Here is a 27,816-nt window from a genome sequence, read left to right as displayed (position 1 = left end):
CGAATATAGGAGCAAAGAGGTCCTTCTGCAGTTGTACAGAGCCCTAGTGAGACCACACCTGGAGTATTGTGTGCAGTTTGATCCCCTAATTTGAGGAAGTACATTCTTGCTATTGAGGGAGTGCAGCGTAGGTTTACAACGTTAATTCCCGGGATGGCGGGACTGTCATATGCTGAGAGAATGGAGCAGCTGGGCTTATACACTCTGGAGTTTAGAAGGATGAGAGGGTATCTCATTGAAACATATAAGATTGCTTGGACACACTAGAGGCAGGAAACATGTTCCCGATGTTGGGGAAGTGCAGAACCAGGGGCCACAGTTTAAGAATAAGGAGTAAGCCATTTAGAACGGAGACGAGGAAACACTTTTTCTCACAGAGAATGGTGAGTCTGGAATACTCAGCCTCAGAGGGCGGTGGAGGCAGGTTCTCTGGATGCTTTCTAGAGAGAGCTAGATAGGGCTCTTAAAAATCGCGGTGTCAGGGGATATGGGGAGAAGGCAGGAACTGATTGGGGATGATCAGCCATGATCACATTGAATGGCGGTGCTGGCTCGAAGGGTCAAATGGCAACTCCTGCACCTGTTGTCTATTAAGTAAATATTTTGTGCTTATTTTTTATATCCCAAGCAAAGAATAAATGAAGTCTCTGTTAATTGAATGTAAGCCAGTTAAACATGTTAATATACATCTTGGATATCAGTTTACATGCAGTCCTGTGTACTCCAACATTCTTTCTGAAGTCTTGTCACACACTAGGCACTTTGTGCAATTTTGGGGTCCACTAAAAGTGCTCTTCTGATTCAGGCATTTGTGGGTTCAATTTCTACTCAAAACACTTTATAATCTCCAGAGATCCACTCCAGAGTCGGCAAACTCCAGACAGATACACTTGGATAGTACTGAGGAAGGAGATGGCGGGACTCTCTTCTAGCTGATCCTCATCAAGTCAATCTTCATGAGTATAAAAGCTGAGGAAGACCTGGTGTCCTCAACCAACATCCCTGAAACAGAACATTCCATTATCTATCTGGCATTTGTCAGACATTGTGAACAAATTGTGTTTTTTTTTAATTACACCTGTGGCTTCACAGAAAATATTTAATTGACTGAAAAGTGCCTGGTATATCCCGAGCTCATAAATGCACTATTTTAATATTCAGTTTAAAATAGATTTAATTAATGTTCTAAATATAAACTGCTGAGTGGTGAAATAAATGATTGGGCTAAATGAACAATGGGGACCCAGCTTGGGGGAACCGCCGTGGGGAGAAGTGAGGAGCTGGCGCACTTTGTAACTTTGTCAGTGCCGTAGGTGGCTCCTATTTGTGTACATTGTGTTTGCAGCAAAGGATTTCACTGTGCCTAGTCACATGTGACAATAACGTATTCCATCCATTCCATGTACATACATATTACATGTCACACTTTACTTCCATAATTTAGCTGCATTGTAGACAATTGCTACTGCACGCCTGCACCTCCAAATTTGGACCAAATTTCTATTACACTACACCGTAACTTGATCTTCTGGGTTCTTCTTTTCACAGAAACTGGTATAGCTGAACACGTCACTCCAATGATGTGGTTCTATCAGCGACATTTTGATGTTGCCAAAGTAGGTAAGAAACAGTGTTAAATCCTACCATCGTTTTGCTGCTTCATTGTTATCAAAGCTGATGATCCTTTAAGCAATTGTGATTTCTCCACTCTAACCCTTTTATTCCTAATTAAATATTTTTTGAATTGCAGAGCAACTCCTCACTAAGTATGTGGACAGTGGATTCAGAAGCATCTGGTTTGCAAGTGCATTTAAAGGGGCTACTGGTGTTGGCCAGGTCTTGACCCCAATCCAGAACCACCTAGAAAATCACCTTCAGTGGTTGTGGGTTATTCAATCTATGTCACAGTTCCCATTGCTTCACTTCCAAGGATTGGCATTAACAGGCTGGCAAAGGTGCGGTACCTTCAGAAACTTATTCACTCTCATTAGTATGGCATTGAATCATAATGTTCATTTAAATACTGGGACACAGAAGCTGCCATGGCAGATCCATGGAATGTTTACCGTGCTCTACATGAGAACTCCAGGACACATCGTGTATCCAGGACAACCTGATGGAGGTGCTCCAGAATATATAGGTTGAGCACAGATGATATAATTGTGGCCCATTGCTGAGGCTATGTAGGCGAAAGCATGTTTCGGGAGATGGTCTCACTACAGCTCAAAGAGGCAGCTGGGCCAGTCCAGTCCAGCTTTGCTCGGCATTTCTGAGTTACAAAGAAATCCATTGGAGAATTTGTGATTATAGAGGTTCTGGTGCTTCAGAACCTTTTTAAAGTGTCATAAATTGAAAAAACAATGTGAACGATATTCTATTGTTTTTATGTCTCTTCTTCAGGTACGATCATTTCTCTACACTATGTGAGCTCCTGCCAGTTGCAATCCCATCCCTGGTGGTCTGCATGCAAGCTGTGTCTTTTGGTGAGATCCATTTGGGGAAGCTGAGTCTAATGTTCCACATCACTCACTGTAACTTAATGACATGACAAATCCCTGGTACGCTATCCACTTTATGACAGTATATTTGTACAATCCTCACAGCCAAATATAGTGTAATTTTACCCATTATTTCCTACCTTTCTATGATGATCATGGTTTAGCATAGATTGTCTATCCAACAACTCTTCAACTAGTACAACGTACAGTACCCCCTGCATTCTTCTACAGAGGAATGTATGAATCACATCTGGAGATTGTATCCCATGCTGGTGCAGTACCTAGCCCTTGTGAAATCTCAAAGGAAACACCATAATTTAATTAAAACAAATCACTTTGACCTTAATGTTTATCTTTTTAATAAGATTGGTGCTCCATCTATACTATCTCTGTTGGCGTGCACAGTGCTGCTTACAATATGAAAGTAGAACACCCCCTCACACAACACAAGTTAGATGCACAAGGAAAATGTCCTTCTACACTATCCTGTCAAACACTCTCTGGACAATAAAGGTTCCCCACATTGGAACAACAGATTATCAAGCACAAAAAAAGAATAGGTATTTTTAAAACAACACACACAAAGCCGTGTTGGCTATCCCTAATTAACTCTGTGTCTTTTTAATTGGAAGTATATCTTATCGATCAGAATCCCTTTCACTATCCTACCTACTGTAGATGTCAGCTTACTGGTTTGTAGTTCTCAGGTTTTTCTTTGCAGCCCTTCTTAGATAAAGGTGCAACATTAGCCACTCTCCAGCTTCTGGGATGTCACCTATGGTGAAAAATGATGTATAACTTTCAGCCAAGGCCTCTGTCGTTTTTTCACTGGCTTGCCACATTGTCTTTGGATATATCTGATCAGGCCTCCAAGATTTATCTACATTGATATGTTTCATTGAATGCCACAGCAAGCTCAAGGAACTAATTCGCCTAATTCTCCTATTTCTTTACAATGAGCCGCCGATCATTTACACTGTATATCCATGATGGGGTGAGGGGAGCAAGGAAGTGGCAGTCCCAGGTTAGATGGAATTGCCATTATTAAGCAGAAACTCTACTGAATCAATCACGTAAACACCATGCATATAATACCAGGTCACAGCTAAGTACATTGTGGCACATGACACCTAACATCCAAAGTCTTTCCAACGACTACAAGACACAAGATCTGCAATGTGGTGGAGTATTCTCAACTTCAAAAACATTCAGGAAGCTTGATCCTATCCAATACCAAGAAGGTGCTTGAACTAACACTCCATCAACATTTACTTCCTCCATTACTGGCATACAGTGGCTGCAGTGTGCACCATCCACAAAATGTGCTGCAGTTACTCACCCAAGATAGTCGGAGAGCACCTCCCAGAGCTGCAGCCGCTACCACCAAGAAAGAAAAGAACTGCAGGCATACTGAACACCATCACCTGCAGGCTCCTCTTCAAGTGGCATACAATTCTGATTTGAAAATACCTCATTATCACTAGGCCAAAATGCTGGAACTCATGATTCAGCATCACTGTGGAGGATCTTCACCAGAAGGACTGCAGTAGTTTAAGAATGCGGCTCACTATCTCCTCTTAAGGCCAATTAGAAATGGACATAAACTGGTCTTGCATGTAGCACTAGTTAGATGCAGAGTAACATTGTCACTAAATTATCCCAACAAAGGTATCTAGTGGATTAGATACAAACACAGTCTCTCTCTCTACACTTCAATGGATTTATTACAGTGTAATTAATTACCTGCAGTGTGACATTGACATTGTTCTGCTATCTTCCCTAGGATCTTATACAGATGAAGCAAAAGCCAAGGCACAGGAGATTTTGGGATTTAAAAATATCATCCTGGACAGCAATCTGAGGTAATTCTTCTTTAACATTTTTTTTTCATGGGGAGGGTATTCATGAGGTCTGTGACAGCACATGAAACAGTTAAGCAGGAGTTTTCATCCTAAAGCAGTGAAAGGCGGTGAGCTTTAGGACTGGACGTACAGAAGATGTGCTTGTATGTTGTGGACGATCACATCAACATCTTTTCTCACTTTGTCCAGTAACTGTTCAATGAATCTCATCTTTCCATCGTATATTTAAAAAAATATCATTCTGGAAATTCTAAACTGGTCATGCTGAAGAATGAAAAACAAAATAAGTGTTTCATGTCAAAGATCACTAACCAAAATATTGGCTCTGCTTCTATCTCCACAGATACTGTCTGAACTGAGTATTCTAACCACTTCTGTTTTTTATTTCAGAAATCTCAGCATCTCAGCATTTTTTTTTTTTTTTTTTTTTTTGCTTTGGCAAATGGCTACAAGGGGTAAATTGTAATGATACAAGTGCACAACCTTTTATCCGAAAGCCTTGGGACCAGACACTTTTCATAATTCGGAATTTTTCGGCTTTCGGAATGGAAGATTTTTAGCGTAGATTTTAACGGCTGGCTCAGTGGTAGAGTGCTCGGCTCATATCCGCAAGGTCGTGAGTTTGCGCCTCAATCCCGGCAGTTACTTGATCATGAGTTTGAGTCTCCAATGTAGTTTTTTCTTGCAGAATAGGAGAGAATAGGGAGGGTTAGGCTGGGATCATTCTCTGCGAGATGATCTTAGTGCGGGAGACAAGTGTAGGAGAGGTGTACTGACTGCGTGGGCAGAACTTTGGAAGTGATTGCCCACCATTCTCAAAAGCCGCTGTGTCTCCCTGTCCCTGGGATAGCAGGGGGCGATCAAACAGCACAATACCCCCCTCCCCCTCCAACTCCAGAGGAACCCGCTCCCCGATGGGCCGCTACGGTGACAAGTGGCAGTTCGCCCACAGCCCGAGCTGCGCCCCCTCATCCGCCACCCCAAGAACAAGACGTACCTTGCACACCATCAGCTTCTGCCCCTCTGGAGTTGGAGCGGGGCTGGGCTGGAGTTGCTGATCTGGGATCTCCGTGCTTGCAGTGGGCCTTGGGGTCGGTGTCCCGATGAGGGGGCGCAGCTCGGGCTGTGGGCGAACTGCCACTTGTCGCCGTAGTGGCCCATCGGGGAGCGGCTTCTGGTGGTCCTGACGTCTCCGGCCACCCCCCTGTACAGGAGCTGAGACTGGGAACTGTACCGCCCTTACAAGTGAGCAGGAGAATGGGGTTGTTTGCAGTTGCAGAGGGAGGGGGCAAGGGCGGTACAGTTCCCAGTCTCAGCTCCTGTCCAGGGGGGTGGCCGGAGACGTCAGGACCAACAGGAACCCGCTCCCCGATGGACCGCTACGGCGACAAGTGGCAGTTCGCTCACAACCCGAGCTGCGCCCCGTCATCCGCAACCCGGGTTCCTCTGGAGTTGGACGGGGCTGGGCTAGAGTTGCTGCTGCTGTGGGTCTCTGGGATCTCCGCGCTTGCAGTGTGCCTGGGGGTCGGTGTCCCATTGGTCCTGACGTCTCCGGTGACTGGCACTGACCTGCTGGCATCGCCGACGTGAAGACAGTGCAAAGCCCCCGCGCCGGTGCAATGGGCGGGGAGCTGGAGAGGGGAGGGAAGGGGTCACACACATGGCCGGGAAGCAGAGGGGTGTAGGTGGGGTGAAACTGAAGGGAGCGACAATCTGCTGCTGCCTGCCCGCTGAGTTAAAACGTTCCCACGGTAGACTCATGATACACTGTGTATCGTGAGTCTACCGTGGGAACTTTTTAACTCAGCGGGCAGGCAGCAACAGATTGTCAATTATTAACCCTCCCGCGCAATATACCCTCACCTTCTCTTTTATGAATGGGGATTTAGTTCCCCTTTCTTCGAGGACCGACCGGAGGTTCCGCTGTCACCTCTGCGGGCCACCCTCAGTGAACGACCTTTCTTCAAGGACCGAAAAAATGTCCGGTATTCGGAGCTTTTCGTTATTTGGAATTTCGGATAAAAGGTTGTGCACCTGTATATACATCAAACATTATCCTGATGTGAGTTTTAAACTCAATGATAATTATGCCACTTGAACAATGTTCCAAAAGCCTATGTTCAAAGTATCATCATGATCAGTGTCTGTGTTTTCTGTTGCTGACCTCTTTTGAAACATCATCAATCCTTATGCCATCTTTAGGACTGACCTGTCCAATGACCCTCTTGCTATCCTCCCAAGAAACATCCCGCAACCACTCGCAAGTGATCCAGAACTATGCCTTTAGCATTCACTTCCACCGGACTTTAAATTGCAGTAGCCCAGGCTGAGATACTTGAATCATCATTAGTCAAGCGTGAGGTGCTGGAAGACTGCAAAGTGGCTAAACGTATGTCTCTATATAAGGGCTGCAAACAAAACCAAAATCTATAGACCAGTAAGCCTCAAGTTTGTGTTAGGTAAGTTAGTGGAGAGGACTTTGAAGGATAAGATATGCATGCATTTGGAAAAACAAAGGTTAATTAGAGATAGACAACATGGCTTTATGTCTGAGAGATCACGTTTCATGAATTTGATTGTTTTGAAGAAATAACCAAGAAGGTTGATTAGGGCAGGGCTGCAAACGTGGTCTTTGTGGAGTTCGGCAAGGCTTTTGATAAAATTCCACATTTCAGGCTGCTCTGACAAGTTAGATCGCAGGTCATTCAGGGAGGGCGAGCTAACTGGATACAGAATTGGATTTGTGGAAGGAAGCAGAGGGTGAGGGTGGATGGTGGTTTCTTGGATTGGGGGACTGTGACTAGTGGTATGCTTCTAGGATCGGTCCTTGTTTGTCACCCATGTCAACTATTTGGATGAGAATGTACAAGACATGATTAGTAAGTTTGCAGATTACATTAAAATGAGGAACGCATGGAATTTAATTCAGATAAGTGTGAGCTGTTGCATTTTGGAAAGTCAAACCAAAGCAGCACCTTCAATGAATTTGAGGGCCCTATTAAGTGTTGACAAGCAGATACTATCAGTACATAGTTCCCTAAAAATGATCTTACAGGGTGATGATGAAGGCTTTTGGCAAATTGGCTTTCATCAATCAGGGAATTAAAGAAGATGGGACATTATGTGACAGACGTTAGTGAAGCCATATTTGGAGTATTATGTTGAGTTTTGATCACCCTCTAATAGGAAAGATACCATTAAGTTGGACTTTATTCCTTACCATATGAGAGACTGAGGGGTGACTTTATAGTGGTGTTTACAGAATGCACCTACCCTGGGAAGAGAACTAGACGGCATAAGTTTAATATAAAAGGAAAAAGATCTAATAGGAACCTGAAGGGCAACCTTTTCATAGGGAGGGTAGATGGAAAGAGCTGCAAAGGAAATAGTTGAGGCAGGCACAATAACAATGTTTAAAAGTAATTTGGACAGGTACATGGGTAGGAAAGGTTTAGAGGAATAAGGGCCAAACACAAAAATATGCGTCTTGGTCAACGTGGATGAATTGGGCCGAAGGGTCTTTTTCTATGCTGGATGACTGTATAACTTAAAATTCCATTGATTCGAATCTAAACATTCTCCATCTGTACCAATAAATGTCTTTAGGCTTTATTGAATGACAACCTTCAATGCTAACTCTTTATCCCTAATGCAGCCACCACTTCTCCGCACCACATCATTAGTGGTCAAATCTTAAATTATCTGGCGTTATACTATGAAAGTCTCAAGTGCATTCTTGTGTGTTCCACTTTCAAAAACCCTATCAAAAACTCAGGTGATTATATTGCTCTTTTCTAATTTCTCTCGAGCTCTGACCTGATCCTCAATTATGAAGTATCCTGGGATCTTTTATATTACAAGTGCTATAAATGTTCAGGTTTTTAATTCTCTAATTGTGAATGCCAAGAAACCATTGCTGAACTGATGTTGTGGAACATAATTTCCAAGTTTATAAAGCGGACTATTTCATATTTCCATATAAAGTATAGAAGTAGGTCATTCAATCTTGAGGCTTATGCTGGCTCTCAGAACAATCCCATTACACCATTGACACTCTCTCACCACATTAAAAGTATGTAGTCACCAATTGAACAAACACCGGCAACATTTGGGGATGTGGGAGTAACTAATGCTCCTGTGGAATACCAACCTGGTCACAACATGTAGGGGATTAGAATTGAACTCAAGTTGTTGCAGATGGTTGCACTACCCGCAGTATCACTGTGACTCCTAATGCTGAGGGTAGTGAATATCAACAGAGAGGGGAAGGGAAGAGAGGTGGGCAGCATAATGGCACAGCTGGTAGAGCTGCTGTCTCACAGCGCCAGAGATCCCAGCTCGATCCTGTCCTTGGCTATATTCTGCGTGGTGTTTGGACGTTCTCTTTTGTGACCTTGTGGGTTTCCTCCAGATAATCCGGTTTCCTCCCACATTCCAAAGACATGCAGGTTTGTAGATTAATTGGCTGCTGTAAATTGTCCTTCGTGTGTAGGGTGTGGATGGGGAAAATGAGATAGAATAGAACTAGTGTGAACGGGTCGGTATGGACTTGGTGGGCCAAAAGGCCTGTTTTCATGCTGCATCTCTGAACGGAACTAAACATTAAAAAAATGAATTGGAATTAACATGTTAAGACTTACAATATATTTATGTGTTCTATTTTGTTCCCAGTAATTGACTGTTCCTCCAGTAGTTATTTATGAACTGTATTTATGCTTTTACGAGGCAAGAGATTATTGTTTGTAGGGCTCTACTGAGCACACTAATCTACTCACCTTTTTATTAATTATCGTGCCCACTCATTACGTCTACAGTGAAGGAGATGGAACATTTGCAGGGGTTGAAATTTATCACATGGTTCATTGGATCTATCGAAATCTGAAATCTGAAGTAAACATTCTGGCAAATAACAGGTGAGATGTTAGTTTCAATGAACCCCTTACTATATGAGAAGGCTGTTCAGCTTATTGTTCAACCAATTAAGTAACAGGCCCATCTTATTTTCTGTCCTTTTACCATGTTCTGTGTGTCTTACATCATTACCCATCTAATTCCCCCTGAACCATCATTGTTAACTTGACTTCAATAGACTTTTGTGGTAATAATAATTTCCTAATTCCAGAAAAGTCCAACACAGCTAATGAATTTGTATTTATCCTTTATAGGGAGGCAGTTCTAATACCATGTGCCTGCTCTGTTACTATTCTTCTTCACTTCTCTTCATTTGAACTACTCATTTAACCTATTCATAAATATTGAGTCTGCTTCAATTACTGAAAGCATCCCAACTTTTTTTAATACGTTTCTCCTATTTTTATATTTTAATTTTAATGTATTTATTTTCTGATTTTACTGGAAACAATTGATTTCTATTTACTCTATTTTATGCCTTCATAATTTTAAACAATTGCTTTGAATGAAATCAATCCTAATCTCCCTATGTTGTGCGTAGAGAGTTTTTGTAATGATTTAAAAGACCAATGATAGGTAGCCACTGATCAGAATTTTTTTATTGTTTCCAATAAGTGACTGAGTTCAAGAGAAGAACAGGACTGACCACCTCATGGTCCAGAGTACAGATGCCATTGGAGAGATAAAGATGGGGGTAAAAGGGCAGGGGGTGCTGCTTTATTGATTAAGGAGAATGTCAATGGGAATTGGAAGAGCAAATATGGCAGGAGATTGCAGGCAGTTGCAGGACCAATAAGATTGTCATAATAGGGGATTTTAACTTTCCTAATATTGCCTGGGACTGTCATAGTGCAAAAGGTTGAGACGGGGTAGAATATGTTAAAAGTGTTCAGAAATGTTTCTTCAGGCAATATTTAGAGGATCCTACATGGGAGAGGGCAATGTTTGATTTAGTCTTGGGAAATTGGAAAGGGCTGGTAGCAGATGTGTTTGTGGAGGCGCCTTTTGGGATGAACCACTGTTCTATTAGCTTTAAGTTAGTTATGGATAAAGACAAGGTGGGCCCGCGAGTTAAAATTCTAAATTGGGGCAAGGCCAACTTTGAAGGTATTAGATAGGAACTCGCTTAAGTTAATTGGAGGAGGTTGTTCGCAAGAAAAGGAACGTTGGGAAAGTGGGATGCTTTTAAAAGTGTGCTGACAAGATTTCAGGGCTTGCATGTTCTTGTTAAGCGTGAAAGGCAAGTCAGCTGGGCGTAAGGAAGCTTGAATCTAGGATCCAGGATAAGGTCAATCTAGGATATGGTCAAGAATAAGAAGGATGCATGGGGCAGATGTAGACAGCTTGGATCAAGTGTATCCCTGGAGGTGCTTCAGGAACTGAGGAGCATGTTAAAGAAGGGAATCGGGGCTAAAGGGGGGTGGGAGATAGCTCCAGGAAATAATATTAAGGATAATTCCAAGAGATCTTAGGGAAAAAGGGTAACCAGAGAGAGAATAGGGTCCCTCAGGAAACAAAGTGGTCATCTCTGTTTGGACTCGCAGGAAATGGGCAAGGTCTTCAATGAATATTCCTCCTCCATTCTTACCATGGAGAAAGACATGAGAACTGGGTGACTTGGGCAGTTAATGCAAACGTCTTGAGGCCAGGCAGTATTAGGGTCAAGTAAGTGCTGAATGACCTACCGCCTATCAAGGTAGACAAATCTCCCAGGCTTGATCAGATATATTCGAGGACACTGCAGCGCTAGGGAAGAAATTGCAGGTGCCCTGGGTGAGATTTATGAGTCATCATAGACACAGGTGAGATGCCAAATGACAGGAGGGTGGCTAATGTGCCTCTATTTAAAAAGGGTTGCAAGGAAAAGCCATGGAATAGGCCAATGTCTAACATTTGTGGTCAGAAAGTTACAAGAGAGTATTCTGAGGGAAAAGATAGATGAGCTGATTAGGGATGTTCAGCACAGTTTTGTACGTGGGATATTGTGTCTCACAACTATATATTATATATGCACTGTACCTTCCCAAACCGACTCCAGTTTTAACAGCGGTGCAGCGGTAGAGCTGCTGCCTCACAGCACCAGAGGCCCTGGTTCAATCCTGACCACAGGTGCTGTCTGTGCTGAGTTTGCATGTTCTGCCTGTGACCAAGTGTTATTCTCTGGGTGCTATGATATCTTCCCACATTCCAAAGATGTGTAAGTTTGTAAGTTAATTGACCTGTAAATTTCCCTACTTATAGGACATAAAACTAGTGTGTGGGTGATCAACAGTTGGCGTGGAATCGGTGGGACAAAGAGCCTGTTTCTACGCTGTGTCTCTAAATCAACCTAAAGTAAACTATCTCCTATTGTCCTGAACTTTCTAAATTTCTCTTCAGCGGACCTCTCTCCAAATACTTGATGGAATGCCTTATCAATAGCTCAGGTTATTTGATTTGCTAGGACACTGGTCTCAGGCCAATTTAAGTTGTGTGCATCCCAGCAGAACAGCTCCTTTTCCCCCAACATTGATGCTAGCAATCCATGAATTAAAACCCATTTCCCCCCATAACAATCTTTGAGCCACACATTCAATTCTCTGGTCTTATGACCCTATGCTGAGAGCTCAAATCCACAAGTCGTTGTCGATGTGGATTTTGCTTTTTAACTTGATCCCAAGTTGCTTGTGCTCCTTCAGCAGAATCTCTTCCCACTTTCTAACTCTGTTATTAATTCCAGCACATCCTCCCACTCCAGCTGCTATTCTAACACCTTATCCTGGCACTAAGCAGTCAACATGTAGGTCACTTTGCTCATCCTCTGCTCTTGTCCACAAACATTTATGGCATTGCAGTCATTAATTAAGGTTTAAGAATGGTTGAATCATTATATTTTGCTTTTGTGCTTTGTTTAAACAGAACAATCGATGGATGGTTCAACCATTACCACAGAAAACATAGGTTTGGAAATCCTAAAACCATGGAACTATTTGGCAGCAGAATAATCCAGTAAGTTCACAACAACTGTTCGATTTGGTGTTGAATCAAATGCTCCTATCACTCCAGGGTTAGCCTGTGATCCCCAAAAAGGTAAGCACAATCATCAGGCAGATTATACATGTTGGACGAATAGTGGTAAGAGTTTGAAGACAGGGTTTGGGACACAGATAATACCTCCACTCATGTTTCTAGCAATTATTAGATACCAGTACAGTTTGTGTCGTTCAGGATTGGGTCATAAGGTTTTTGTTAGGATAGCATTGGATGATGCAGACTGTACTAGTGTCATCTGATAGTTTGGGATTCAGCTGTACAGTCTGTAAATTAGGAATTGGGAGATTTCAGAGTATTAATGTTCTCTATTGGACGATATCAGGATGTGCTACTTCTCTCTGTGTTATGGACTAGACGTCTTGGCCTTTTTTGCTGGGTATTGAATAGTCTTAGACTATTCAAGATGCAAATTTAAAGTCAAGATGTTGAAGATGTTAATTTGATTTAGGAATGCATAATCTACTGGCCTTTGGGATTTAGACAGCACGGGATGTTGATATAGTCTGTTAGTTTGGGATTGGGCAATGCAGGTTGTAGTTGCAATGCAATGCGTGTTAGTACTTTATATTAGGTCAGGATACATTATTTCAATTTGACAGTATCAAATATGTCTGAATTAGTACATGGTCTGCTTGTGCTTGTTGAATAGTATCCATCCAGCATGACAAATGTAACTTTTCTATGTGTTCAGAATTCACACTAAGTGGGAGGACTACATGGGGAGGTTCCGTGACCAGATGGAGAAGATTTTCTTTCCCGACACGGTGGAAGAATGGATGGAAGTCCACGTGAACTTATACATGGACCCTCTGCGAGAGTTTGTGAAAGATTACAAAGAAACTATCACATTGCTGGGTGCACCTAAACAATGAATAGAAAGTCAACGGAAGTAAGTTGGCGGAATGACTAGAAGCCATCCATTTATACAGTTGCTGTATATGTATAATACAACAGGTAGAGGGAAAATATCGAATCACAGGTTCTAGGTACTGCATCATCATATTAGTTTGCCAAGGGTTGCGACTTCTGTTAGTGTGACTCTTTATAGTTATGTATTTTACACATAAAACTGGAAAAATATCTTGTGAAATGTGGAACAATGTGGGATTTTTTTTTTAAGTTTAAAAATGACTGTAAAAGTGTAAATTGCTCATTCTAAGCATCCCCCCCAGTCTCGTTTCAGTCAAAAACCACTGAATCAAGCACTTGATCAACTAATCTTTATTTTGACAAAATACAATTACAGTTCCCACCAATGTACCTAACCACTGCGGGTTTGATCCTCGTATCTGCCTGTTCAATCCCTCTAGGCCTCGCTCAAACAGAGACAGTCTAGAAGGTCACACAGTCCTAAGCGCTCTCCCAAAAGATCGACGCAGGAGCTCATGGCAGCGGACTTTTATAGGTCCCTGGACATTGAAGGGCCGAACCATATGGGGGTGGTCTCTTTACAATCCAATTACAGATATCGATTAACCCCATACATAACAGACATTTCCCTAATCCAATAATACAACAGCTCAATACATTGTATTCAAACAGTGTTTCCCCATAGGAAGCAAACATCGCAACATTTACCCTGATCTGCAAGAAAACCAGACAAGGCTCAATACCTCATCCAATCAACATTCGGCAAAGTGAAACTCTGCAACATTATTTACAAGGTGTATGTCTGGTTTGCAGTCATCCAATCCATTCTATGCATTTTGCACCTAATTGACAGGGCCTGCAGATGTTCAAATTCTTTTCCTGCAGCTTGGATCGAGGCTCTACACAAAGTGGCACCACTCTGCAACTTGCCCCAGTTCCACAGAGAGCACATTCAAATTGACCAAATCTTCCAGCAGCCCTGAAGCTTTTACCCAATTTTAAAGTCCTAGCCTCTCCAATCTAGCCAGGATTAACAATTCTAATAAAAAGTCAACGGAAGTCAGTTGGTGGAATGACCGGATGCCATCCATTTATACAGTTGCTGTATATGCACTATACAACAGGTAGAGGGAAAATATCGAATCACAGGTTCTAGGTACTGCATCATCATGTAGCATATTAGTTTGCCAAAGGTTGCGACTTCTGTTAGTTTGACTCTTTATATTTTTTTACACATCTTTTACACATAAAACTGGGAAAATATCTTGTGAAATGGGGAACAATGTTTTTTTAAAAACATTAAAAAATGACTGTAAAGGAGTCATTCATATAGGCACAAACGACTAGCTGTTTTTTTGACAATTTCTGCTGAATGACTTTGGGGGGCGGCGCAGCGGTAGAGTGCTTGCAGCGCCAAAGACCTGGGTTTGATCCCAACTACAGGTACTGTCTGTTCGGAGTTATACGTTCTCTCTGTGACCAGATGGATTTCCTCCGAGACCTTTGGTTTCCTCCCACACTCCAAAGACATACAGATTTGTAGATTAATTGGCTTGGTATAAGTGTAAAAAATTGTTCCTAGCGTGCGTATGATGGTGTTAATGCGCGGGGATCGCTGGTCGGTGAGACGAAGGGCCTGTTTCCGCGCTGAATCTCTAAACTAAAATACATATTCAAATCATAAACTAAAGATTTACTGGTGCCAGTAACAGAGTTCTTTTCCCCTTAGAACATGTTTCCCGTGAAAATTGATGACGGGCTAATTCATCTGAGTAATTTTGTAATTGTAATTAATTAATTTAATTTATTGTAATTAATTTATTAGCAAGTATGTAAACATACAAGGAATTTGATTTGCCAACAGTCGCACAAAAAAATCAAAAAGATACATAACGACATAAAAATTAAGCATAAACTCAAACAGACACCACAATGGAGTGTGAGAATCCCCAGGGCACACAGCATATGCGGAGTTCAATGTCCGGGCCACACACATGCTCCTTCACCGTAATGTGACCAGAGTTGTACTGACTGCTGTCACTCTCTCATGTATAGATTTTACTGAAATAACTGTGTGCAGATTTGGTCTCCGTATCGAAAGAAGGACTTGCTTTTCCTGGAAGCAATGCAGTCAAGGTTGCGCTGCGATAGAGTTACTGCCTTACAGCGAATGCAGCACCGGAGACCCGGGTTCGATCCCGATTACGGGTGCTGTCTGTATGGAGTTTTACGTTCTCCCCGTGGCCTGCGTGGGTTTTCTCCGAGAACTTTGGTCTCTTACCACATTCCAAAGCCGTACAGGTTTGTAGGTTAATTGCCCTGGTAAATGTATAAATTGTCACTAGTGGGTGTAGGATAGTGTTAATGTGCAGGGAACTCTGGTCAGCACTGACCCGGTAGGCCGAAGGGCCTGTTTCCATGCTATATCTCTAAACTAAACTAAACCGTGTATATATCACCTTATCATTATAAATGCTGGTCATATTGTGGTCATGTAAGCAGAGTGAAAAAAATGTTGGAGGCTTAAAACATTCTTAGATATTGGCATAGAAGGAAGCTGGCTGAGGAGAATGAATGCATGCTTAAAGTATACTTTAATGACTGAGGCACACAATAAAAAATACAGTGGTCTGCTAAAACTGCAAAAAACAAGAGTTGGGTTGCAACTTGAGCAAATGTGTAGTTCTAATGCCACACAACTGGAAGTATGTGATACCACTGGAGAGAAGACAGCAGATAAATAATCTGCTGGAGGAACTCAGTGGGTCAGGCAGCATCCGTGAAGACAGTGAGATGGTCGACATTTCGGATCCAGACCCTGCATCAGGGCAGAGAGTACGAAGACGTGGCTGGTAGAAAGAGGTAAGGTTGGGGAAGGTAAGGTGGGGGCTGCAGGAACTACAGATGCTGGTTTATAACAAAAAAAACAAAGTGGTGGAATAACTCAGCACGTCAGGCAGCATCTCTGGAGAACATGGTTAGGTGACGTTTTGGGCCAGGCCCCTCATTCGGACTGATAGGTGGAACTAGTGAGAAGGAAGGTGATGAGCAGATGGAGCAGTTGTGGGAGGGGGTGAGGCAGGCTTCAGATGGAACCAGGTGAAGAGAGGGGGGGGGGAGGTGATGGAGACAGGGGTGGATGGATGGATGAGAGGCAGAGACGGATATTGAGAGGATAAAAGGAGTAGATGGAGCCTGGGGGCAGCAGGTGACGTTTGACGTCATGGTGCTCAGTGCGCGATTGTTTTGGCGCGCGGCACGTGGTTACGGCCGTTGCTGAGGGCGAGGCGAAGATGAGCGCGAGTCACTCGGTCTGGCGAGGTCTGGTGGCGACGGTCGGCCTGGTGCTCACAGCCGAGGGCCTTTACTACTTGTTCCGATACCTGAAGTGGGTCCGTGAGCAACAGCCCAGGGTGCTGTTCTTCCCGGCGCCGGTGACCTGCGTGCGGCCACTGTTGCTGTCGAGCCCCGGACGCTGCGACTGCCCGTTGCCGCATCGGGAGAGCGCCCTGAGCCGCATGGCCCGCCTGTTGCTCAGCGCTCGCCGTTCGCTCGACGTCTGCGTCTTCACCATCTCCAGCCTGGACCTGAGCGGCTCGGTGCTGGTTGCATACGAGCGCGGCGTGCGCGTCCGTGTTATCACCGACTCCGACTACATGGCGCTGGCCAGCTCGCAAGTGGGCACATTCAGGAAAGCAGGTGAGTGGCGCGGGCTTCGAGCCAAGCCTGTTGTCGATGGTCCGGTCACTGGGTCCCACCCCAACTCTCCACTGCAGCCGCCACGCAGTGCCTGGCCGGCTCCTCCCAAACCAAAGATTATAGAGGAGCTCTATAATCTTTGTCCCAAACTAAAGACCCGTCTGACGAAGGGTCTCGACCCGAAACGTCACCTATTCCTTCCCTCCATAGATGCTACCTCACCCGCTGATTTATCCTGCATTTTTATCTGCCGCGAAAGGTTAGGCAATGTATTTTGGGAAATTAAACAAGGCAAGATAATGCAGCATAGTAAGATGTATAGAAGAACTGGAGACTTAAAACATTCTTAGATACTGGGATTGAAGGAAGGTGGCTGAGGAGAAAGAATACATGCTTAAAGTATACTTTAATGACTGAGGCACACAATACAAAATAGCAAATATGTAGTTCTAGTACCACACACTGGAAGTATGTGATACCACTGGAGAGAAGACCGAGAGCAAATAAATAATCTGCTGGTGGAACTCAGTGGGTAAGGCAGCATCTGTGGAGACGGTGAGATGGTCGACATTTCTGAACAAGGCCCTGCAACAGGGCAGAGAGTATGAAGGGAATGTGGCTGGTAGAAAGAGGTAAGGTGGGGGCTGCAGGAACTTAGGCTGTGGGCTGAGGAACTTTATCGTTCAGCTTCGTGACCCAACTCGCGGAACTACCTGAATTTTTAACATATAGGGTGATTTCACGAAAGGTCACTGGAGCGTAGATCCACACCCACGTGACCGAAAATCTCAACTGGAGTACATGTTATACATCGGTACATGTTAGTGAATGGGAAAACACGCACTTTCCCACCCGTTAAAAACATGGAAACGGACGATATTTGAGCTGAAATTTTCTTTGCTAGTCGGGGTGACCGTGAAGCACAGCGACCTAAATTTTCAGGCAAAAAAAAAGATAGAAAGTAAGGTAATTACAAGAGGGAACTGAAGGTGGAAAAACAGCAGAAGTGCTTAGCAGACATTTGCCGTGGAGATTTAAAGATCCAAAATATCGGGAATTATCGCGTTTGCTCGCTGAATTTCATCAAAAGTAAGGCATTATTAACTTACTTTTGATGAAATTCAGCGAGCAAACGCGATAATTCCCGATATTTTGGATCTTTAAATCTCCATGGCAAATGTCCGCTGTTCACTTCCGCTGTTTTTCCACCTTCAGTTCCCAGGCAGTGCCTGGCCAGCTCCTCCCAAACTAAATGTCTATTTACCAGCTCGGAGCCTCTCGCACGCTGGGCTTTCCGCAGTGCCCAAAGCCAGCATGGCCTTAAAAGCTGCTCGACTGTCCGAGTTCGTCCAATAGATTGTTACATTTTATTAAAGAAGGAAAGGGAGATATTATAATGCTGTTGCAATGGAATGAACAGTAGAACAGGAAACAAAACACCTTTGGAAGATTCCTGTGTAGAATTAGTATCTATTTGGGTGGGGCTAAGTAGCAGCTGGGGTGGGGGCACAACAAACATTGGGGATTCTTTAAGGGTGAAATAAGGGCATTAATGGTGCAAATGGAAGGTATGAGGGGGGATGGCTATCATGACAGTAGCTTTACACTTACAGAAATCTATCATTGCAAATATATGTTCCTTAAGGCAAAAATACATTACTAGAAATTTGGTTGGGCTATAGAATAGAGAAATTAAGGAGTACCAAATCTACAGAAAAAACGTATTCAGTTGCCAGAATTTTTTTTTTTTTAAATGAGTGTAAACCAGTGAAAAATATAAAAACTGAATTTCTCTATTTTTGTTAAAAAAAAAAGAATAGGCCAGTGAGAGCAAATGCATTGTTAACATTCAGGGAAATTTATAAAACAGTCCTTAGATCCCAATTTGTGGGCCTCCTGTATTTTTGGCAAATTTTATAAACATTTTCTGTTGTTTTAACAGAAAATCTTTATAATTCTCCTCTAGGCCATGGATGGACCACTATTTGTGTTGAATTTTTTCCAATCGGTCACAGTGAGCTCACTCCTCATACCTCCATAGTATTTTTTTTGTTTTGGTTTAGATTGAGCTATATCACATTAAGAGGAATATGGTAATAGAACGAATAATTTGTACCTGGCTTCACAAAAGACGCAATCTTCCAGAAATACTGTAGAACGAAGGGGGCAGTACATATAAGGAAGTAAAATGAATTAGTTAGCTTAGGTCTTCAAGTCCTGGCAACATCCTCATAAATCTCTGCTGGAAAGAACTGCAGATGCTGGTTTAAATCAAAGTTAGACACAAAATATTGGAGTAACTCAGCGGGTCAGGCAGCATCTCAGGAGAGAAGGATTGGGTGACGTTTCGGGTCGAGACCCTTCTTCGGACTTCTCCACACTTTCCAGCTTAATGACATCCTTCGTATAGGATAGGGTAAGTTTTAGTTGGATATGCGCTAAATATGGGGATTAGCTTAGATGGGGGGCTTCTTGGACGGAATGGGTGGGTTGGGTGGAAGGGCATGTTTCCATTGTGCACTGAACATTGTCTTCCAAGCTTCCATTGATTCTAGAATCGTTTCCACAGATTGTAGGATACCAAATAAAAGAAAGGTAGAGAGAAAAGGGGACCTATAGACAAGTTCATCCGACAACCTGAATAAGAAAAATGCTGGAATCTATTAGTTAAGTCACTTAAAAAATAAGAATAGGATTGAGTAAAGTGAATGTGAATTTATGCACAGGAAATGATGCTTAATAATCTGGGATTTTTTACATTTGTAACTATTGGAACAGATAAAGGTGAATGAGATTTTGTGTATTTGGACTCTTAGAAGGCATTTTCTAAGTGTGACACAAGATATTAAATTAAAATGCACAGTGCTGGAGGTAAAAAGTTGCACTAGACTAAAGATCACTTAAGTAATACAGAGGTCATGTTTGGGTTGCAAGGTTGCAAACAAAGAAATTGGTGTTCACAATCAATTTGGATAAGCAGATGTTATGGAAAATATCCAAGTTTGCAGGTGATACAAAGCTAGGTGGCAGTGTGAGCTGCGAGGAGGATGTAGGGAGGCATAATGGCGATTATAGACAAAGTAGGTGAAAACTTCTATGTGGAGAAAGATTGCAGATGAGCAAAGTACAGAAATATCAGTTAACTATGGACTGTTTCCTTGATCATCGTTACTTTTTTGCATGTCTTTCACACACTTGTCTATATCTCTTAATCACCCTCTATATCTCTAATCTCCCTTTCCCCTGACTCTTGTAATTGACCTGAAACATCACCTATTCCTTTTTTCCAGAGATGCTGTCTGATCTGCTGAGTTACTCCAGCTTTTTGTGTCCGAAGAAATATCTTTTGTGTTCTATGGCATAGTAGTTTCAGCACATAGTTAAAGCAGGAAATAGCATCTTAACATTAAATGCGAAAGGGGTAATTTGATTTAGTTAACATAGAAACATAGAAACATAGAAAGTAGGTGCGAGAGCAGACCACCAGGTCCGTCGAGCCCGCACCGCCACTCGCTCATGGCTGAACACTAAACAGACACACTTACCCACAAACAGTAGACACAAGACACAGAACACAAGACACTACCCTCCCCTTTATACCGCTATCACCCCTCTCCACCCCAAGAACCTCGTGATCTCCTGGGGGAGGCAAAAAAACGGATAAAAACCCAGGTCCAATTCGGGGAAAAAATCCGGGAAATTCCTCTCCGACCCCAATCCAGGCGATCGACACTTGTCCAGGAGATCACTCAGGTCTTACTATACTAACCATACCTAGGTCCATATCCCTGCCCTCTCCCCGTAGCCCCTTATCCCCTTGGCAGCTAAAAAACCATCTATTTTAGTCTTAAATATATTTAAAGTTTCTGCTTCCACTGCTCCCTGGGGCAGTGAATTCCATAAATTAACCACCCTCTGGGTGAAGAAGTTCTTCCTCATCTCAGTTTTAAAAGAGCCCCCCCTTATTCTGCAACTATGTCCCCTAGTTCTAGTTTCCCCGATCATTGGGAACATCCTCGGTGCATCCACCCGATCAAGGCCCCTCACGATCTTATATGTTTCAATGAGATCGCCTCTCATTCTTCTAAACTCCAAAGAGTAGAGTTCCAGCCTACTTAACCTTTCCTCATATGTCAATCCCCTCATTGCAGGAATTAATCTTGTAAACCTTCGCTGCACTGCCTCCAGGGCTAGTACATCCTTTCTTAAGTATGGACCCCAGAACTGATACTGTGTACAGCTGCAGCAAGACCTCCGTGTTTTTATACTCAATCCCCCTAGCAATAAAGGCCAAAACTCCATTGGCCTTCCTGATTGCTTGCTGCACCTGCATACTAACTTTCAGTGATTCATGTACTAATACCCCTAGATCCCTTTGCGTTGCATTACAACGCAGCTCCTCCTCATTTAGAAAATAACTTGCCCTATCATTTTTTTTCCCAAAGTGAATGACTTCACATTTATTAGTATTAAATTTCATCTGCCAAGTTGTTGCCCACTCACCTAGCTTATCTATATCCTTTTGCAGACTCTTCCTATCCTCCTCATCCCCTACTTTTCCTCCCATTTTTGTATCGTCCGCAAATTTTGATATATTACACTTGGTTCCCTCCTCCAAATCATTTATATAAATTGTGAACAACTGGGGTCCCAGCACCGACCCTTGCGGAACCCCGCTAGTTACCGGTTGCCATCCCGAGTATGAACCATTTATCCCCACTCTCTGCTTCCTATTTGTTAGCCAATCCTCTACCCATGCTAATATATTACCCCCAATCCCATAATTTTTTATTTTTAGCAATAGTCTCTTATGTGGCACCTTGTCAAAAGCCTTTTGGAAGTCCAAGTATACCACATCCACCGGTTCCCCTTTATCCACCCGGGTTGTTACTTCCTCAAAGAATTCGAGCAGATTCGTTAAACAGGACTTCCCCTTCACAAAACCATGCTGGTTCTGTCCGATGAAGAGTGGATGAGTGGATTTAGTTAATGACTAGAAGAAGTGGGACCCATTGTCACACGGAAGGCCTGGACCCCCAACGCAATATTCCACCACTCACGCATAGCCCACAATTGCACAGGTGCGATTGACGCGTTCCCGTTGTGATGCCCCTGATCCACACACCATCCCCCCTCAACAAGGATTTTTTGAGGATGTAACAAGTAGAATAGATAAGAGAGAGCCAGTGGATGTGGTGTAGCTGGACTTTCAAAAAGCCTTTGACAAGGTCCCACACAAGAGATTAGTGTGCAAAATTAGAGCGCATGGTATTGGGGGTAGGTTATTGAAGATAGACACAAAAAGTTGGAGTAACTCAGTGGGACAGGCAGCATCTCTGGAGAGAAGGAATGGGTGACGTTTCGGTTCGAGACCCTTCGGGGTATTGACATGGATAGAGAACTGGTATGGAGACAGGTAGCAAAGAGTAAGAATTAACAGACCCTTTTCAGAATGGCACGCAGTGACCAGTGGTGTTCCGCAAGGCTCGGTGCTGGGACCCCAGTTATTTACAATATATATTAATGATTTACTCGAGGGAATTAAATGTAATATCTGCAGGTTTGTGGATGACACAAAGCTGCGTGGCAGTGTGAGCTGCAAGGCGGATGCTATGAGGCTGCAGGGTGACTTGGATAGGTTGGGTGAATGGGCAGATGCAGTATGATGTGTTATCTACTGAATCATGTGTTACGCGCGTTACACAGTGTCCAAGGGTGGACACCAAGATGAAAGTAGCTCCAGTTTCTTCCAGTATTTTTTGTAATTTCTTTCATGTTTTGAATAAACCTTATGGAAGTAATTGTCCATACAGAATAAGAGACTGCAGGTACATAATTTGATGGAAATATAGCTACTGCAAAATGCTGGTGTCACACGTGTGATGGTGGACACCAAAAATATTCACTAATTTTGGCATGCAGCAGCTTTTACAGAATCTTGATATTAAGGTTACTTTCTTCTCATAATTTCATTATCTATTGAGTTCTTTGGTCTTAATTTACCATTGTGCTGTAACGATGGTTACTCTAAAATAGGGTGGACACCAAGAGTAACCACCGTTACACTCTTTGAAATATGGCCATTCAGAGCACTTAATGCCAAATTCATCAAATGTTTTGCTTATTACTGTGAAACGAGCATCTCTGCAAAGCAACAAACTTGAAAATGTTTTGAATTATAATTAAATTAATGTAGAAATTGCCTCTTTATTTCATTGCATGTCACATTTTTGGTATTATCAAAATCATATTTTTGAGATATAAACTGGTTAAATCAACTCGATTTTATCTCTATTATCTCTTGCACATTTGAGTAACAATCCCTGAAAAAATTAACACCATACTACTTGAAACGGTGGAGATATTACATTTTTAATGTTTTGTGCTGACATTTCTCCAGTATTGTAAAAATACACAAAAACCCATCATCCTCTAAGTGAAAAGGTGGCCCTAAGATTTCTATTAAGTCTTGACTCTCTCACCTTAAACATGTCCTCTTGTTTTTAATTTCACGTACATTGGGTAAAAGACCCCATGCATTCACCCTACCTATTCCTCACATGATTTTATACACTATTCTATACAATTCTCCAGGGAATAAAGTCTTAGCCTGCCCAACATCTCCCTCATTCCCTCGTCTAGGCAACAACCTCATAAATCTTCTCTACATTCTTTCCAGCTTAATTATATTCTTCCCATAGCAGGATTACCAAAACTGAACACCGTACTGCCTCGCCAACTTCTATGTGCATTACCCTGACTGATGAAGGCTAATGTACCAAATGCTGTTAGATCTACCTGTGACACCACGTTCAGGGTATTTTGCACATGTAGATGAAAATACTTCTGATATTAAGAACATGAAGAGATGTGGGGTTAGTGCCCAAAATTGACACTGATGCCAAAGATTAGCCACGATCTTATTGAGTGGCAAACCAGGTATGAGAAGCTGAATGGCAATCTTGCTAATTCTTATTTTCCCTTATGATGGCAGGTATAGAGGTCCGACACGATCAGGATACAAATTACATGCATCACAAATTCGCCCTAATTGATGGATCTATTCTTATAACTGGATCCTTGAACTGGAGTGCGCAGGCCATTTTTAGAAATAAGGAAAATGTAATTATAATTAAAGATGCTGATATTGTGAAAGCATTTACAGAAGAATTTGAACGACTTTGGAATGAGTATGATCCAACAAAGTACAGCTTCTCTCCGCAAAGGTAAATAGAAACCACCTGCATAATCTTGCATGGATTTTACTATAGTCCACTGGTTGTCCACACAGGATTAATGGAAACTGTGCAAGTAAAACTCAAAATACTGTTTGGACAAATAACTTGTTTTTGCTTGGATCTATTTATTTCTATGAACCACATTCACTAAAAAGACAAATATGCATAATTGTAAACATATTTCTTGCTAGTGTTGAATTTTCTGCAAAAAATATTCCAATTTAAAAATAGAAAGAATGAAAAGCATAAATACAACTTTTTGGATACAAATTAACAACTCATTTAAATAGTGCCTATAACAGGAAATTATACAGAATATGAGAAACACACAGATGCAGGGAAAGAAAATTAATAGCAGCAACTTAAACATAGTCAAAGTGACAGGTTTAAAGGAGAATTTTGAATCAAGGACCATAGACAATTTATAGACAGATGAGAAGTATTTCTGGAGTTTAGGGACACAATAGCTGACTGCACAGTTGCCATGTGCAGGCAGTGTGGATTGTATGAAAGGCCAGAGTTAAAGGAACAGGAGTAGGAGAGGGAGGAGCAAAGTCATGATAGAACATTTAGACATGCTCAGAATTGATTTGATGCACCATCCCAAAAAAAAGGTCAAATGCATTTCAGACTGTCCTTCCCTTAGTTCAGGGGTTGGCAACCTTTTCTGCCAAGGGGCCAGGACATATGTCTGAGCGGATGGCGGGCCACATCTATCACATGGATCCCGCCCCGGTTGGCAGGCATCAAATCACGTGTTCACATAGATTCTGCCCCTTCGAGGACGCACGGAGCTCAAATATCATAATCACTCGCCTCCGACCCCCGTTAAGGTCTTGATCTGAAACATCACTCATCCCTTCTCTCCAGATATGCTTCGTATGCTGCTTATTTACATTAGTGTTTGATATATTTAGTATATAAAATGCATGTTATTTTGCAGCTTTGCTTATTTCAATTTGATTGTTGTATCTTTTTGTATTCAATTTCTTTGCAGTTCATAGTTTGAACAAAGGTGTAGCCAAAGGCATTACAGTGAGAAAAAGCAAATTAAGTCACCTCTTCGCCTGGGAGATCATTATGGACTATTTTATTTGTTGCAGAATTATGCTATATTGGTTTCCAAATTAAGCACATCGGTTTGATAATATATGCACACCTGCGTTATGAAAGCGTGACATTCCTAAGAAATATTTTATTTTACAATGTCACCCCTTGGCAAAAAATGACAATTGTTTTTGTTTAGTTAGCTTATTGTGTATTTTAAATTTGTGAATTCCGTGTGGGCGAATTACTGTTCCCCTGAATTGCCATTATGTGGGGGGTCCATTACTATTGTTGATTTGGAGCATTGGAAAAGGCTTTCCAGTATGTGTAGCTGGTACATTTCTGGTTTTATACATTTCAATAATTGTTGGGTATTGTAACTATAGTTAGAACTAATTAGAATGCTGCACTTACATTTTTTTGAGCTGTGGATTAATTTTCTATCTGATAATGGGCACTGAAGAATGTGTTTACATTACAAGTTTTTGCTGAAGAGAAATTACTGCTGTGAACCAACGTACTGCTGTGCATATTCAAAGCAATGTTGACCTAACTGTATTTTACAGGAGTTTCTGATTAAGTTGCAGTGTAAATTCACCATCGAAGAAAGATGGAGGCAGTAAATAGACAATGGGTGCAGGAGTAGGCTATTTGGCCCTTCGAGCCATTCAATGTGATCATGGCTGATCATCCCCAATCAGTACCCCGTTCCTGCCTTCTCCTCGTATCCCCTGATTCCGCTATTTTTAAGAGCCCTATCTAGCTCTCTCTTGAAAGTATCCAGAGAACCAGCCTCCACCTGAGGCAGAGAATTCCGGACTCACCACTCTCTGTGAGAAAAAGTGTTTCCTCGTCTCCGTTCTAGATGGTTTACTCCTTATTCTTAAACTGTGGCCCCTGGTTCTGGACTTCCACAACATCGGGAACATGTTTCCTGCCTCTAGTGTGTCCAAGCCCTTAACAATCTTAAATGTTTCAATGAGATACCCTCTCATCCTTCTAAACTCCAGAGTGTACAAGCCCAAAATAGTGAACGTTATCTGTAATGTGACCTGTAATAAGCATCAGAGTCATCAAATGACTACAAATTGGACACCACAGAGTGGGATTCTGTTTTAAGTTTGGAAGTTGTGCACACTGGGCATGGGTGTGCTCTTAGCTGGAACTGATGTTTTCATAGTGTGGAAAAATGTTAATTGGAGCAAAATTGCTGTAACAAGTAATGAATGATATGTCAGGAATTTTATATTGTAGAACTATCATACAACTTTATTTTGTGATGTCATTTATTAAAATAACAAACATTTGTGTTGATGTTGTTGGATCTATCATTTAACCAAAATTATCAATTAATTAAATGATTGGATTTGTGTCTTATGTCCCTGTCCCACTTAGGAAACCTGAACGGAAACCTCTGGAGACCTTGCGCCCCACCCAAGGTTTCCGTGAGATTCCTGGAGGTCACTCTCCCTATTGGTGGAAAGTGGTTTCCGCGTAGTCGCGGCTTCTTCTATGTTCCTGCGATTATTTAAAAAAAAAAAAAACGGGCCTCGACTAAAAATAGGTTGCCGTTTGGTTGAAGCCAGTGTAGTGGGGTAGCTATTTACTTACAAGGCAGTCGAAGGCAATCTCCTTCGCTGACTGGCCATTTTTATTGGCTCATTGAAGTTTTCAGCAAAGATCCGCCAGAAGGTAAAATGCCCGCTAATTTTATTAAACTTCTTAAAACTGTCTCCACCCCTTCCCCCTTTTCCCCTCTTTGATAAGTAGATGCAGCTCACGCTTCGGTCGAGGCTTTCCAGGCAAGTGACCAAAACCTCTGGTGATTCATGGAGAGTGACCGGAACCTCGGGTGGGGCGCGAGGTTTCCGTTCAGGTTTCCTAAGTGGGACAGGGGCATAATGGTACAGGGTCTGGATTTATCTTCTATGAATTTCAACAAATACATCAAGAGTAGGAGTATGTCACCTGGCCCCTCAAGCTCCCCTGCATTTAATCTACCTGTTCCCAAGGCCCTCAAATTCCTGATCTTTCAAAAAAAGGTCTTATACTTATGGATTGTGATCATTATCCCCAAAATGTTTTCCACTGAAATTCCAGTCAGCTGGTCAGGCTAATTTCCCAACACAAGGTCCAGTATGCTCTATTCTCAGGGAGGACTATCCACATACTGTTTCAAGAAACCCTCTTGGATACAGCTCACAAATTCTGCCCTGTCTAAGACTTTGGTACTGAATAAGTCCCAGTCAATATGGCAAAAGTTAAAGTCGACTACTAAGACAATCCTGTTATTTTAACATATTTTAGTTACATGTCTATATATCTGTTACTCTTATCTCCCGCTTGCTATTGAGAGGCCTATAGGACAATTCCATAAGAGAGCTTGCACCATTGTTATTTCTAAATTCTACCCATAATCACCTCAGCAAACCATCCAGTATGTACTCTCTGAATAGTAGCACAACTCCACCACCTCTTTTGTCTCCTTCTTGATCACATCTGAAACATCAAAACCCAGGAACAGTGAGCTGCCAATCATGTCCCTCTTGCAATAATGTTTCCGCAATAGCCACAACAACATCATCCCAAGCACCTCTCCAGGCTCGAAGTTCATCTGCTTTCTCCACAATAGTCCTTGCATTGAAATAAACACACATC

General features: G+C 42.3%; 2 protein-coding genes across 6 annotated transcripts in view; both read left to right on the top strand.

Moving 5' to 3' along the window:
- Nucleotides 1-13,394, top strand: part of LOC129706849 (hexosaminidase D-like) — a 46,951-nt gene extending 33,557 nt beyond the window's left edge. For all 5 annotated transcript variants that reach the window (XM_055651411.1, XM_055651412.1, XM_055651415.1 and 2 more), the window contains 7 exons: nucleotides 1,549-1,620; nucleotides 1,751-1,955; nucleotides 2,401-2,483; nucleotides 4,282-4,360; nucleotides 9,175-9,273; nucleotides 12,170-12,259; nucleotides 12,996-13,394. In XM_055651411.1, the coding sequence (XP_055507386.1) occupies nucleotides 1,549-1,620; nucleotides 1,751-1,955; nucleotides 2,401-2,483; nucleotides 4,282-4,360; nucleotides 9,175-9,273; nucleotides 12,170-12,259; nucleotides 12,996-13,176 (809 nt within the window). In that variant the 3' untranslated portion in view covers nucleotides 13,177-13,394. The remainder of the gene's footprint in view (nucleotides 1-1,548; nucleotides 1,621-1,750; nucleotides 1,956-2,400; nucleotides 2,484-4,281; nucleotides 4,361-9,174; nucleotides 9,274-12,169; nucleotides 12,260-12,995) is intronic.
- A 2,961-nt stretch (nucleotides 13,395-16,355) lies between these two features.
- On the top strand, nucleotides 16,356-26,990 carry pld6 (phospholipase D family, member 6). The gene is made up of 3 exons (XM_055651426.1): nucleotides 16,356-16,873; nucleotides 23,868-24,099; nucleotides 25,109-26,990. Exons 1-3 carry the CDS (start codon nucleotides 16,468-16,470, stop codon nucleotides 25,113-25,115), a joined length of 645 nt encoding a protein of 214 aa, XP_055507401.1. The 5' UTR covers nucleotides 16,356-16,467; the 3' UTR covers nucleotides 25,116-26,990.
- Nucleotides 26,991-27,816: the final 826 nt, after the last annotated feature.

The sequence above is a fragment of the Leucoraja erinacea genome, chromosome 20, assembly GCF_028641065.1.
Source record: "Leucoraja erinacea ecotype New England chromosome 20, Leri_hhj_1, whole genome shotgun sequence".
Taxonomy (NCBI): domain Eukaryota; kingdom Metazoa; phylum Chordata; class Chondrichthyes; order Rajiformes; family Rajidae; genus Leucoraja; species Leucoraja erinaceus.
Note: the sequence above shows the minus strand (reverse complement) of the source record. Positions and strands in the feature narration are given on the sequence as shown.